The sequence below is a fragment of the Pan paniscus genome, chromosome 6 (genome assembly GCF_029289425.2).
Source record: "Pan paniscus chromosome 6, NHGRI_mPanPan1-v2.0_pri, whole genome shotgun sequence".
NCBI classification, from domain to species: Eukaryota; Metazoa; Chordata; class Mammalia; order Primates; family Hominidae; genus Pan; species Pan paniscus.
This window is the reverse complement of record NC_073255.2, coordinates 179,781,827-179,795,955: the sequence shown is the minus strand read 5'-3', so window position 1 is coordinate 179,795,955 and position 14,129 is coordinate 179,781,827. Positions and strand designations below refer to the sequence as shown.

The following is a 14,129-nucleotide window of genomic DNA, read 5'->3' as shown; positions in this document are numbered from 1 at the left end:
AGGTGAAAGTTGCAGTGAGCCGAGATTGCACCACTGCACTCCAGCCTGGGTCACAGAGTGAGACTCTGTTACAAAATAAAAATAAAAATAAGACTCAAGGTTAGCAGACCTCAAGGTTCAATAGAACACAGATGTGGACAGCCAGGCCTGCAGCAACCTCCAAAATGATAACCTCTTTAACTGGTGGGTTCGGGAGTTTTTTCTTCGGTGACTACCAGACTGGCCTCTTTGGTCTGTTTCCTGTAGTGGGATGCACATAAACCCCCTCCATTCCCAGGACCAGCCTAGCTCCTGCGGGGAGAGTATTAGTGGCAGCCTTCCTATCTTCCCCGTGGGCAGGTCTTTGGGAAGTAAAAAAATCACAGGAATAAAGTTTTGAGGCTTCATCCTGCCTAACCCAAATTAGCCTATTAGCTGGTATTTATCAGTTCCAGCTCAGCTTTCCCTCAGGCCAGCTACCTCCTCCTGTCCCTGGGTTCCTTGAGTGTGTGTCTCCATTTACTGTGTCATCTCTGGGTTTATGCCTTGGTCAAGTTTTTAAAGCCATGCAAGCCCACCGCCAAGACCTTCTCAGCGTCTGTCTCTTCTGTTTCTCATTCTTGAGGTCCTCAGCTGGCACTGCCCTCTTGGATGTTTGTCCATGGCCTCCTGCCTCTGCAGTGAAAGCCCTCCACCTTCCTGTTCTATTCTCTCCTCTCTGACTTGGCTGGAAGTCTTCCAGCTCTATGAATTTATACACTGAGTCTTGTCTTGTGTCCTCTTTTCCTAGCAAACAATATGGCATCTAAAACCCAGTTCTACTCTGATAATTTTTTCTTTACAAGATGCTACAGTATGATACACCATGCCCACCTGGAGAGAGGATAAAGGTGATGGTGGTAGGACAGAATTTCCATCCGCAATCTCCGTTTTGAGCAAAGAAGCATGGAGGATGGAAGTTATTGCTGGGACCCCGGAGTAGAGTGGTGGTGGGGGAACAGGGGGAACATCAGACTGCCGAGGTATGAGTTTGGGTTCTCATCTTCTTCCCAGGAGGCTTTTGAAACCCCAGAATGATGCCTCCTAGAGGCCTTGCTGTCAAATTCAATAGGCAATAACATGAAGGATTTACTCAGCCAGGCTCATGAGACCAGCTCTGAGGAAGCTGTGCTTTTCTTGTACGGATCGGTGATGTGCATCACCCTAAGGGATAGTAAACAGATGAAACCCAGAAAGTCCAGTCAAAAGAGCACCCTCTGGGAATGAAGATCTAGTGAAGACTGGGGAGACAGATGAGGAAAGAGTCCTGAACAGGAGCCACTCATTCCAGCTTTGTCTCCATAGCCTGCCCGCCCACGATGGATGAAGTGCGTGGAGGAGACAGGCACCTTCTTCGAGCCCACGCTGGCGGCTTTGTTTGTTCGTGAGGCCTTTGGCCCGAGCACCCGAAGTGCTGTATGTGAGAGCTCTTCCCAGCCCACATCCCTCCACCCCTTCCTACCCAACGCAGCCTTCCCTCTTCTGTTAACTTTGACTTTCTCAGTGGTGTGTGTGATTGGGGAATTGGGCAGTCAGAGAGAGAAGGGCCACTGAGAGAGGGAACCCAAAGGCCTGCTCCATCCCTGGTGTGGAAACCGTTCAGCTTCAGGCCACGAATTCTCCATGACATGCTCTCACTTGGACAAGTCACCCAACTTTCCTGGTCTTGTGTTTCTTCAACCATCAAATGAGAAAATCGAGCCAGTCTCGGTGGCTCACACCTGTAATCCCAGCACTTTGGGAGGCTGAGGTGGGCGGATCACCTGAGGTCAGGAGTTCAAGACCAGCCTGACCAACATGGAGAAACCCCATCTCTACTAAAAATACAAAATTAGCTGGGCGTGGTGGTGCATGCCTGTAATCCCAGCTACTCGGGAGGCTGAGGCAGGCGAATCGCTTGAACCTGGGAGGCAGAGGTTGCAGTGAGCCGAGATCACGCCATTGCACTCCAGCCTGGGTGACAAGAGTGAAACTCCATCTCCAAAAAAAAAAGGAAAATTGAACACTATCATCTCTAAGTCTCCTCCCTGTTGTGCTAAGATTTTTTTAACAACACATGACATGACATCAGAACAGATGACATAATCTTGAAGAGGGCAAATAAATCAAATAAATCACCACTGAATACTTTCTGAGTACCTACCACATGCCTGGGACTCCTTCAAGAACTTTGCATGAACTACGTCATTTAGTTCCTATTATGATCCTGATTTTATACAAGAGGGAACTGAAGCAAAGAGAGGTTAAGTGACTTGCCCAAAGTCACACAGTTACCAAAAAGCAGAGACAGGGTTTGAACTCAGGCATTCTGATGCCAGAGCCCAGGCTCTCGATATTGCCTTTCATTTTGCTCCAGGAAAGGATTTACATGAGATGGCAGGTGGCTGGGGAAGCAGTGAGTACACACTCACGTTGTGAAGGCAGGGAGACTTGTGGGGGACTTGCTGGGAAGCTGAAGAGCTCAGGAGGATGAGGAGAGGGAGTGGACGGTTTAAAAAAGACAGTGTGAGAACAAGAGCCCTGAGCCAGAGGAGAAAATGACAGCCCTCTCCTCCCTCTGATTTCTGAGAGGTGTTCCTGCCCCCAGGAGTGAGGACACTGTCTTTCTCCGGCGTCAGGCTATTTCCCCATGGAAAGGAACTATATCTCCCTGATGGCCCTCACAGATGGCCAGGCCCCACCTTCCCTTTGTGGGCTTGGCACTGCCTTCCTTTCTCCACAGATCCTTTAGTTGCTTTAGTTGAGCTGCTCCTCTAGCAGCAGCTCCAGCCCAGGCAGCTCCTTGGGGCCAAGGCCTTTTCCAAGGGTCAGAAGCTGTGGGCAGGGCCAGGCTGAGGCCTCTCCTGATCCTGTCCCCCTGTCCCTGGACCTCACTCCCACAGGCCATGAAATTATTCACTGCGATCCGGGATGCCCTCATCACTCGCCTCAGAAACCTTCCCTGGATGAATGAGGAGACCCAGAACATGGCCCAGGACAAGGTCAGGCCAGGCGTCCTGGCTGGTGTGGGAGCCTGTGCAGGGAATGGAGTATTGGAACAAGCGAGATGGGGACTGGAAGCAAATGCCAAAGGCCCCCCCAGGCACATGCTAAGTAGGGAAGGCACTGGGCTGTATACTCACACTGGCAACAATGTGAGAGGCTGGGACAGGGCAACGAGTGGGAGAAATTTCCTCTGGTAGACTCGGAGAGTATTCCTAGCCTCTTCTGTGTCTCTCTCCAGGTTGCTCAACTGCAGGTGGAGATGGGGGCTTCAGAATGGGCCCTGAAGCCAGAGCTGGCCCGACAAGAATACAACGATGTGGGTCCCTGTGTTTTCCAGCTCCTTCTCAGTCCTTGACTTCTCGTCACTTCTCTGACCCTCCTAAGTCTTTGTTGGACAATCAGTTTTCCCTGGGTGACTTAGCTCTGTCCTTACCCTGGTGCTGGCTGGGGTTGATGGGGAAATATCCACACTGTACATCTTGCTGGCAGAAGAACAGAATCTTTTCAGGTCCCAACGAGTGTGCCAACACACATGCGTGCATCCTGTGACTTGTCTGGGCGTGTTCATCTGTGTGCTGATATGTGTAAAGCCTGGGTGTGCTGTGTAGTGATGCCATTGGGCTGCTGTCTCCTAATCCCTGGATGCCTGCCTGTCAGGGCTTGCCTGTTTGGGGTCAAATGGTCCCATTGGTGTTTGTCAGCATGCATCTACAGAAGTCTCTGTGTGCCCAAGTCACCTCCTGCCTCTTCCCCAGATACAGCTTGGACCGAGCTTCCTGCATTCTGTCCTGAGCTGTGTCCGGTCCCTCCGAGCTAGAATTGTCCAGAGCTTCTTGCAGCCTCGCCCCCAACACAGGTATGACAGCAGGGGAGATACAGGCACTCCATCCCAGAGAGACCCATCCATGATTCACAGGAAAGGAAGCCAGGGCTCAGGGCAGGCAGCATGAACAGTAATGGTAGTTGGGAGGGACTGTGTAGGTCTCAGGGTGGCAGGGCAATACGTGGTGGGGGCTGGAGTTCACATGTCCTCTTCCCACAGGTGGAAGGTGTCCCCTTGGGACGTCAATGCTTACTATTCGGTATCTGACCATGTGGTAGTCTTTCCAGCTGGACTCCTCCAACCCCCATTCTTCCACCCTGGCTATCCCAGGTATGGGTCACTCTGTAAGGGTAGGTAGGGAGTTTCCCAAGAGGGGCCGACAGGTGTTATGATGGATGGGACTTACGGTTGGAGAATTGGGGTCACAAATGCTGAGAGATTCTGGGGGTCAAATAAGCCCTTGTCTCCCTAGAGCCGTGAACTTTGGCGCTGCTGGCAGCATCATGGCCCACGAGCTGTTGCACATCTTCTACCAGCTCTGTGGGTAACAGGGGCCACTGGGAGGTGGGATAATAGGGAACCTAAGGGAAGGCCACAAGGGAGGCCTGGAGGGGAAAGGGAGGTTATTTGAGGGTTTGAGGTGGGGCAGTCCTGGGAACTTTGCCATGCTCCTGGGAGCTGATTCAGTCTGTGGTACCACCCACATCCTCACCTAGGCAGCACCAACCCTATGTTCTCTTGCTGTATGTTCTCTTGTCCCATTTTCAACAGTACTGCCTGGGGGCTGCCCCGCCTGTGACAACCATGCCCTCCAGGAAGCTCACCTGTGCCTGAAGCGCCATTATGCTGCCTTTCCATTACCTAGCAGAACCTCCTTCAATGACTCCCTCACATTCTTGGAGAACGCTGCAGACGTTGGGGGGCTAGCCATCGCGCTGCAGGTATGCAAGTGTCAAGGGCCACAGTTTATGTGTACTGGCAGACTAGAAAACATGTCCTCGAGTTTTCCTTCCACCATTCCTGACACAAGTACAGTTGCATGGCTTTCTGCCCTTCGCATCCCCACTGAATAGACGGCAACTTGGGGATCCCCCTCCTACCCCAGAGATCCTCCATTTTAGGACATCTATAGGTCTTCTGGGAAGTACTCTTTCTTCTGGCTCAGATCAACTTGTCAGTGCAGAACCAGTGAGCAAGGGCCATGGGTTTTGGGTACTGTGTGGAGGGACTTTCAGATGGCCACAGGTCTAGAGCCTGAGGGCCCTTCTCTACCCACCCCTACCCAGGCATACAGCAAGAGGCTGTTACGGCACCATGGGGAGACTGTCCTGCCCAGCCTGGACCTCAGCCCCCAGCAGATCTTCTTTCGAAGCTATGCCCAGGTAGGCAGCGGCCACCTCCCGCCACAGCTTGCTTTATGTCAGTTGAACGCCTTATTACTGAAGCTCATGGAAGTCCCCTCTTCAGACACTCCGTCAAATACCCCAAACCCTCTTCTGCAGATGTCCTCACTGTTATCTTTTCTCTTCCCTCCCTACCCCTTGGAATCACCCCTCAGATGACTACAGGTTCTTCTACCTAATTCAGCACCCCCACAACTCAAAAGGTAGAAAAAACTCTATTCCCAAGTTCCTCCAGGAGAGGAGGAGACCAACTTTTTTTTCCTCTCATACCCCCAAAATACAGATGCCTTAAAAATGAGCCTGTGGTTGGGCGCAGTGGCTCACACCTGTAATCCTGGCACTTTGGGAGGCCGAGGTGGGCGGATCACTTGAGATCAGGAGTTTAAGACCAGCCTGGCCAATATGGTGAAACCCCGTCTCTACTAAAAATACAAAACTTAGCTGGGCTTGGTGGCGGGCGCCTGTAATCCCAGCTACTTGAGAGGCTGAGGCACGAGAATCGCTTGAACCTGGGAGGCGGAGGTTGCAGTGAGCCAAGATCATGCCACTGCACTCCAGGCTGGGTGGTAGAGCAAGACTCAGTCTCACACACACACAAAAAAGCCTGCGACAGGCTGTGTGCCACATTCCTCTTCAGACACCTGACCTTAGGTGTGGCGCCCACTTGACATCACCTCCTTAAGCACCCTGTACTCCCTCAACAGACTCAGGTGCCAGGTCTTCAACACGCTTAGATTAGACTTCACCCCAGAGCTCCTGCACTAGACCCTGCCTCTCTGTCATTGATAAATGGTGTCATTACACAGCCCAGGCCCTCCTCCTGGACTCCTATTGCCAGATTAAATGAACTATACATTTCAAATGCTCCATATGGCCCTTGGGGCACTTGATCCCCTGTTCCCCTCTTTGTCTGCTGTCCCTGATCACCCCTTGTCACCAGGTCAGCTTTGTCCTGTGGACCCTCCCCCTTCAATGACCTCTCTTCCTGCTCAGGTGATGTGTAGGAAGCCCAGCCCCCAGGACTCTCACGACACTCACAGCCCTCCACACCTCCGAGTCCACGGGCCCCTCAGCAGCACCCCAGCCTTTGCCAGGTATTTCCGCTGTGCACGTGGTGCTCTCTTGAACCCCTCCAGCCGCTGCCAGCTCTGGTAACTTGGCTACCAAAGATGCCACAGCACAGAAATATCGACCAACAGCTCCCTGGTCACATCCATGGAATCAGAGCAAGATTTCCTTTCCGCTTCTGTTCCAAAAATAAAAGCTGGCACTTGGCTTCCGCTTGTCTCTTAATGACTTGTTCCTGCTATGTTCTATGCCTGGAAGTCATTAACTGCACAGGAGAAAAATACCCTGAAGTTAGAAAAGATAAGAGGGAGAAATGCCAAAAATATTTCATGGACACAAGAAAAGGAAAGAATCAACAATTGGTGACCTGGTGGGTTTGAAGGCCACCCAGTGGACCAAAGATTGGACAATAAAGCAGTCTAGTTGGAGACGAGAAGGGCTTGGATTAAGTATCGGAAAGCTGCTCCCAATTGTTCTCAGGATTTTATCGTTATTTTATTGTCATTGCCTCCTGCCTCTAATCTGCTGTCCTGAACAAAACCAGGAGAGGTGTGGGAGAGAAGGATGTGGGTCTGCTGTCTCTGGCCCTGGGAGATGAAACTCCGAACCTGGAGAGGCAGTCAGTTAGCACTGATGGCAACTGGTATCTCTGCTGCTGAACCTTGAGATACAGTGATGGTGATCAGAGGCAGAGAGCCATGCCTGCATCTCCTTTGGGAGTTGTGACCTGGAGCCCATGAGGGAGGGAGGGTCAGTGAGTGAGCATGAAGCAGAGTTGGATATTTGGGAATGTCCGCCTCAATGGCCCTCCTGAGAAAACCATGACACTGGCCAGACTAAAGCAGAAGCTGAGGTGGAAAGAGTGCTTGTGAACAGCTGCCGTCTTGGATGACTGGTCTTCTTCCTGCTGGGCCATGTCCACCACCTGCCACATCTCACCCACTGAGGAGGCCACAAAGTGCTCTTCGAACTGTTCTTGATTCTGGTCTGGAACAGGGGAAAAGGACAAGGACTGAGCCCTGACCCTAGCCTGAACCAGAAAGGAGAAGTTAGAATAGGAAAAACACGTTGAAGCCTAGGGCTGCAGTCCCAATTGCCCATATCCTTGGCCTTCACCAGAGAGGGGATGCTCTTTCTAGAGGTTTTTTCTGGTCTGTGTTCAATCACAGCCCCAACTCAAACACACACACACACACACACACACACACACACACACACCATTCCTAAGGTTAGCTGCCTCCTCTAGGGTTTCAACACTGGGGGAGTCAGGGGCCACCTTGAAGCATGACAAAAGCCAGCCAAATGCACCATGCTTACACACACAGAAGTTGCATGCAAGCTCAGCTGGCCCATGGTGAGCCGACACTATTATTTCACATGATAACCATCAGTGGCTGGAGTTACCCCCCATAAACCAGACCTATGTCAGGTCTCACCCTAGCCTCATCAATGACCTGGGGCCTGGCCTCACACAGACCTCACCCTGAGCCTCCAGACTCTCCCGTCTTTTTTTCTACCTACCTGAAGAGGGTGTTTTCTCTGTATGGCTCCTGTCTTTTTTTCCACCTACCTGCAGAGGGCATTTTCTCTGTCTGGCTCCCATCTTTGGGGCCTGGGCTCCCGTTCAGAGGCTTCACCTGCAGCAGCAGCAAGATAGGAACCAGGAACACTGCCCTGCAGAGCTGGGGGGCCAGGGGAGGCATGGACCTGCCCACCCGCTGCCTTTGGCCGCCCCCTGCTCCCAGTGCCCAGCAGGATCCGTGCACCTCCTGCCCCATTCCTGTCCTGGCCCTTAACTCTTTCCAGGGGCATTTTCTCCCCTTACCTTCCATAGGACCTCTGAATTCACATGTTCTGTGACATCACAGCCATGGGCCTGACCTTCATTCCGGCTCACTAGAGCGTTCCATGGCGAGGCACAAGAATGGAGCACAGCCAGCAGGGATGGCCAAGGCTTCCAAGATGACCACAGTGGGTCATTCTGTATTTAGCAACAGAAATGACTTAACAGCTTGCAATGTACATTCATATCCATTACACCATTAGATCCACGTAGAAACCAGGACTGCAAAATCATAGTGTTCTCATATCTATTACATTCATGAGGAAACTGAGGCTCACAGAAAAAATGACTCTCTCACTCAAAATCACCCAAATACTAAGGGGCAGAAAAGGACTCTTGATTAACTTTTACTTTTAAATATGATATCTTCCCATTATTCTATGTGGCCTTTCTGTAACAAGAGTGGTTTGCATAGGATGAGGCCCAGAACAGATGAGCCGGCCAGGATTCTCAAGTCGTGGGCATGAACATGCTGCTCTACATGAAGCATGGGTCTGCCAGAAAATAAAGATGGGGAGGAGCATAGGGTAAGGATGGGTAAAAGCACATGCTGTGTGTGTGTATAAAAGACCCAGAGACAGAGACAGGCATAGACAGGCAGAGACAGACAGAGACATAGAAAAAGAGAGAAAGAAAGAGACCGAGACAGGCAGAAACTGAGGGGTAGAGACAGAGAGAGAGATAGAGACGCAGAGACAGAGAGACAGATGAAGAGAGAGTGAAAAGAGAGAGAGAGAGAGAGAGACAAAGAGCAGGTTGCCTTGCAGCTGGTAGAGCCCATTCACACCCTCTCTTCACCCTCCCCTGGTTTTCCCACTTTTCTAGCCTTTGTCCTCTTGTACCACCAGGTTGAAACACCCTCTTCTTTCATTTTACACCTTTCTGTACTCTTAGACGAAAGAAAAGGTTGTTAGAGGCTCATCTCCAACCTCATTGCTTGGCGAAAGGAGTTAGAGTCTGCAGAGAAGCCGCAGTGTGGCAGGGAGTCTAGGATCCCAAATAACAGATCTGGGAGAATCCTGCCTCAGTACTTGGATGCGCCTCCTGCCCATGAGCCTGGCGAGCACAGATCTGTTGGCAGTAACCGGCTGTGGGTAATCACCCCCAACTGCTTCTTGGGCAGAGATGGTTGGAGGGTTGTGAGTTAGGGAGACAGAATGAAGGCCTTTTTGCGAAAACCAGCAACAGAGACATAGGCCATTAGATGCAGGATGGCTGCTAAGACAGGTAAGAGAAGACTTTAGTCACTCCTGAACTCTCATAACCAGTTCACACCGCTCCTGCTCATCCATGCATACCAGACCTGAATGAAATACCACATGCAGGTCCAAGGACACTGCGGAGACAGGCACCCTTTCTGCAAGAGGGAACTGCAGACAGAAACACACAAAGAGATGCTTTCCCACAGAGGTTACTCGTGTTAGCAGACATGCCCACATGGATGCTGTCTCACATACACAGACACCATCTCTTACACACTTCCTGATGGTCCAAGCCAGATGACAAGGGACTAGGGAGTGGTACGGAGGTCGCTTGAAGGTGAGTAAGGAAAGATTCAAGTAGGCAAGTGACCCTGCTCACCCCACCTTGAACCCATTGACGTGAGATCCAAAGAATGATGCTTGAATGGAAAAAACCATCACTAATCTCCTCCCTCCTGGCTATTTTGGGGGAGGAGTCTCTTGGTTTCCTGGCAAAAAGAGAAGCCATCTCCAGCTCTGTGGGAATGAATGGGGAGGGCGGCTGGGGTGAGAATTGCCTCCCGGGCAGGCTTGAGTGGAAATAACTGAGTTGTTTCCATTACTTCCATTTCCTTACCACCACCACCCGCCTGACCTCCGCAGTGTTAAAAGAGATAAATTCTTGCAGAAAACAGGGAATCCCTTAAATATTTTTTCTTATTACGAAGTAGAAAATATAGAAAAATACAAAACCCCAAAAAGGCTAATAATTCCACCATCCAGTGATAATCACTTTTTTTTTTTTTTTTTGAGATGGAGTCTCACTCTTGTTGCCCAGACAGGAGGGCAATGGCACGATCTCAGCTCACCTACAACCTCCACCTCCTGGGTTCAAGTGATTCTCCTGTCTCAGCCTCCCAAGTAGCTGGAATTACAGGCATGTGCCACCACACCCAGCTAATTTTGTATTTTTAATAGAGAAAGGGTTTCTTTCTGTTGGTCAGGAAGGTCTCAAACTCCCTACCTCAGGTGATCTGCCCGCCTCGGCCTCCCAAAGTGCTGGGATTACCGGTGTGAGCCACTGCGCCTGGCCACAATTAGTTTTAAGGTATGGTATTTGAATCCTTTTCTTTCTTTCTATTTTCTTTTTTTTTGAGATGGAGTCTCTCATACTGTTGCCTGGGCTGGAGTGCAAAGGCGCAATTTCAGCTCACTGCAACCTCCACCTCCCGGGTTCAAGTGATTCTCCTGCCTCAGCCTTCTGAGTAGCTGGGATTGCATGTGCCTGCCACCAGGCCCAGCTAATTTTTTTTGTAGAGACGGGGTTTCACTATGTTGGCCAGGCTGGTCTCAAACTCCTGACCTCGTGAGGCGCCCGCCTCGGCCTCCCAAAGTGCTGGGATTACAGGCATGAGCCACCTCATCCGGCCCTGAATCCTTTTCGTAGATGGCTGTGGCCACGTGGGGTGGGAGTGTAATTTTTAAAAATGGAAATCTAGGTATTATGGTTCCTCCTCCTCTTTATTATGTTAGAATAAGAGGTCAGGCTGCTTTGGCGTGAAGGGTTCTGGGACTTGACGGTGTAGTTTGGTGCCCCCAGCCCAGTTCTCCCGAGTGCCTGGAGGCATTACTGACCATTCATCAGTGGCAGGGAAGCTGCTCTCTGAAGGTGAGAGTTTGCAGGCGTCCTCACTTGCAGAAAGCTGAGAGAGGCATGAAAAGAAAGGAGAGAAAAGGAAAAATAGAATGGTGATGTCGAATATCACAAGAGGAAGAAACAGTCGGGAGAGAAGGCAAGGAGAGAACAGGAGAGACTCCAAATCTCTGGTCTACCAGCTGGGACTGCGGGGGGACACCATGGTCCTCACCCAGGTTACTTGTCCATGCCCTTCCCACTGGAGAGGACGAGGTAGGCAGAGAAGGGCAAGTGAGAGGGCGAAGGCCCAGGGATGGCGGGTGGGGGGGCCTGAGCATTGGGCCTCCCCTTTCTCTTCCCCAGACCCCTGGACATGCCCTTGGCGGCAAGTCCCTGCACACCTGCTCTGTGCAGCTCAGACTGGGCCAGCCTCCTCCCCTGCCGGCCCCCCATGTCCCAACCCCCCCGCCCCAGGACCAGCTTTATGGGTTGTAGTTTCCTTGGCAGGTGCTCCTTTCCTGACCTGCCTCGCTTATCAAGGCATCTACAACCCCCACCTCACGCTTATCGCTCCCTCCATCTCCTTAGACTGGAAGTCACTCCACAAGGGCGTCACCCCCAGCGAGGCAGAAAAATGTCCCACAAGTTGAGCCCTCCCCACTCCCAGTGAGAACATAATTCCACTGTATCTTTTTTTTTTTTTTACTTAACTTTTCCTTTTGGCTTTTAATAAGAAAAAGATCCAAATTTCCCCCCTTTTGAAACATCAATGAATATTAGCTCCTCTTAGTTTCCTTATTTATTTTCCTTCCAATTCTTGTCCTTCTCTAAAGGTTATTTTGTCCATCCCTCAATCTTGGGAGCAGATCTCTCTTTCTTACAACAAAAGAAGGGGGCATTCCCCACTCCTCAAGACCCCCAGGGGGAGGGTCCCAGCGTATCCTCACGCTGGTCTCTCACATCTTTACAGCCAAAAGATTCCCAAGAAGCAACAAGGTCTGGAGAGTGGTTTGGAGCTGAGATCCCAAGTTCATGGCCAGTTACAGTCTCGCCACTAGCCATGGGACTTGGGGCCAGCACACCCAAGAATTCTCACAGACGGAATTCTTCCTTGTTCTCATTTACCTGATAGGTCTATTGAGTGAATGCAATTCAATAATATTGATGTACCTCTTTGAAAACAATGAGAACAGAATTGAACAATGAGAACACTTGGACACAGGAAGGAGAACATCACACACCAGGGCCTGTCATGGGGTTGGGGGAGGGGGGAGGGATACATTAGGAGATATACCTAATGTAAATGACAGTTAATGGGTGCAGCACACCAACATGGCACATGTATACATATGTAACAAACCTGCATATTGTGCACATGTACCCTAGAACTTAAAGTATAATAATAAAAAAAATGAGAACATAAATACAAGCTATCATATACAGTAGTCACCTTTTATCCTCAGGGGATACATTCCAAGACGCCCCAGTGGATGCCAGGAACCTTAGATAGCACCAAACCCTGTATATACTATCTTTTTTCCTACACATACATACATACATACATACATACATACATACATACATATGATGAAGTTTAATTTATACATTAGGCACAGTGAAGAGTTTAGGCCGGGCATAGTGACTCACGCCTGTAATCCCAGCACTTCAGGAGGCCGAGGCAAGCAGATCACCTGAGGTCAGGAGTTCGAGACTAGCCTGGCCAACATGGTAAAACCCTGTCTCTACTAAAAATACAAAAATTATCCAGGCGTGGTGGTGGGCACCTGTAATCCCAGCTACTAGGGAGGCTGCGGCAGGAGAATAACTTGAACCTGGACGGTGGATGTTGCAGTGAGCCAAGATCACACCATTGCTCTCCAGCCTGGGCAACGAAAGTGAAACTCTGTCTCAAAAAAAAAAAAAAAAGAGTTTAACAACAATAAAATGAAAATTATAATAATATAAAGTTATGTGAATGTTCTCTTTCTCTCTCTCTCTCAAAATATGTTATAGTACTATACTCACCTATTTTCCAACTGTGGCTGACCTTAGGTAACTGAACCATCAGAGAGTGAAACTGTGGATAAGGGAAACTACTTAATATATAAAATATAATATAAAATATATAAAATAATGCAACATTACTCATTCCTCCTGGTGTTTCATTCCTGGAAAGAGTCCCAAACATGGAATCACGATTTATTTGTCGTCTACCTTTGCTCAGTTTCTGCTGTTCAACCTCCATAGTAACTCAAGGCCCCTGGGGGCTCCTCTGACCTGCGTCCCCAGGTACCAGAGCCTGCTCGGCGACGCTCCAGGAAGCTGGCCGGTCACGGTCATGAGGACTTCTCACAGAGAGGGATTGGCCTGGGAGGTGGGGGCCAGAAACCCTCCTTCGAGGTACAGGGTTGAGGACAGAGATGACCACAAGACACATAAATGAGAAGCTCTGAGAAGCAGCCTGGGGGTCTCTTGAGCCCTCTTGTGGAAGGAGGATCGGCAGTGATTGAGTACTTGTGACACACGCTTTACAGATGCTCCCGTGAGACGGCATAGCTGTTACCCCAATTTCACAGGTTCGGAACTGAGGCTCAGAAAGCTCACCTAACTGTAAGGGATAAGAGTCAGGATTTGAACCAGGCTCTGCCTGACTCTTGAGCTGGAAGTCTTTATTTCCTCCTTTCCCTCATCCAACTAACTGTGCACCTTGTTTGTGGACCCACCTTCCATCCCTTTTCTTTTTCGAAATTCCTCTGCCCCACCCCTTAGCTTCTCGGGTCTCAGCCATCCCAGCCCACAGTTAGGAACCTTCCTTCCCCTCCTCCTTTTCTTCTCCAGGGTGGTTCTGTGGCTGTGGGGCTCAGCTCTGCAAAGAGCTCCTCCCCCTCCAGGAAAAGCACTTCTCCCCAGGCAGGGCGGTCAGTCCCCTCAGCGCACCTGCATGCACACACACCACCTCACAACCACACACTGCATGCACACACATACACCACAGCCACACACTGTGCATACACGCACACCCCACAACCCACATACTGCATGCACACACACACACCTACAAGCTGCATGCTGCATACACAAGTCATACAGGAGATAAACTCAGAGTCCCAGCCCCAAATAGACCCCATCTCTTGCTCAGTTGCTGTCATCCTAGACCTGTTTCTTTCACCAC

The 14,129-nt window shown here is 50.4% G+C and overlaps 2 protein-coding genes across 2 annotated transcripts in view; one reads left to right on the top strand and one right to left on the bottom strand.

Moving 5' to 3' along the window:
• The window catches only part of LOC100989368 (Kell metallo-endopeptidase (Kell blood group)), a 388,650-nt gene that overhangs the window by 345,122 nt on the left and 29,399 nt on the right, over positions 1 to 14,129 (top strand). Inside the window, exons 15-22 of the mRNA XM_063606397.1 lie at positions 1,324 to 1,434; positions 2,901 to 2,999; positions 3,242 to 3,319; positions 3,759 to 3,859; positions 4,046 to 4,156; positions 4,299 to 4,366; positions 4,598 to 4,767; positions 5,113 to 5,208. Coding sequence (XP_063462467.1) covers positions 1,324 to 1,434; positions 2,901 to 2,999; positions 3,242 to 3,319; positions 3,759 to 3,859; positions 4,046 to 4,156; positions 4,299 to 4,366; positions 4,598 to 4,767; positions 5,113 to 5,208 — 834 coding nt within the window. The remainder of the gene's footprint in view (positions 1 to 1,323; positions 1,435 to 2,900; positions 3,000 to 3,241; positions 3,320 to 3,758; positions 3,860 to 4,045; positions 4,157 to 4,298; positions 4,367 to 4,597; positions 4,768 to 5,112; positions 5,209 to 14,129) is intronic.
• Positions 6,589 to 14,018, bottom strand: LLCFC1 (LLLL and CFNLAS motif containing 1). The gene is made up of 2 exons (XM_003820557.7): positions 7,868 to 14,018; positions 6,589 to 7,284 (listed from the first exon to the last, which is right to left on the bottom strand). The coding sequence occupies exons 1-2, from the start codon at positions 8,127 to 8,129 to the stop codon at positions 7,049 to 7,051; spliced, it is 498 nt and encodes a 165-aa protein (XP_003820605.2). The 5' UTR covers positions 8,130 to 14,018; the 3' UTR covers positions 6,589 to 7,048.

Excerpts from the sequence above, each read along its gene's own strand:
- LLCFC1 (XM_003820557.7), bottom strand. The coding sequence starts at position 8,129 with ATGGAAGGTAAGGGGAGAAAATGCCCCTGGAAAGAGTTAAGGGCCAGG. Across the intron at positions 7,285-7,867 it reads AGAGAAAATGCCCTCTGCAG|ACCAGAATCAAGAACAGTTC; the intron begins GTAGGTGGAAAA and ends CCCCTGTTCCAG.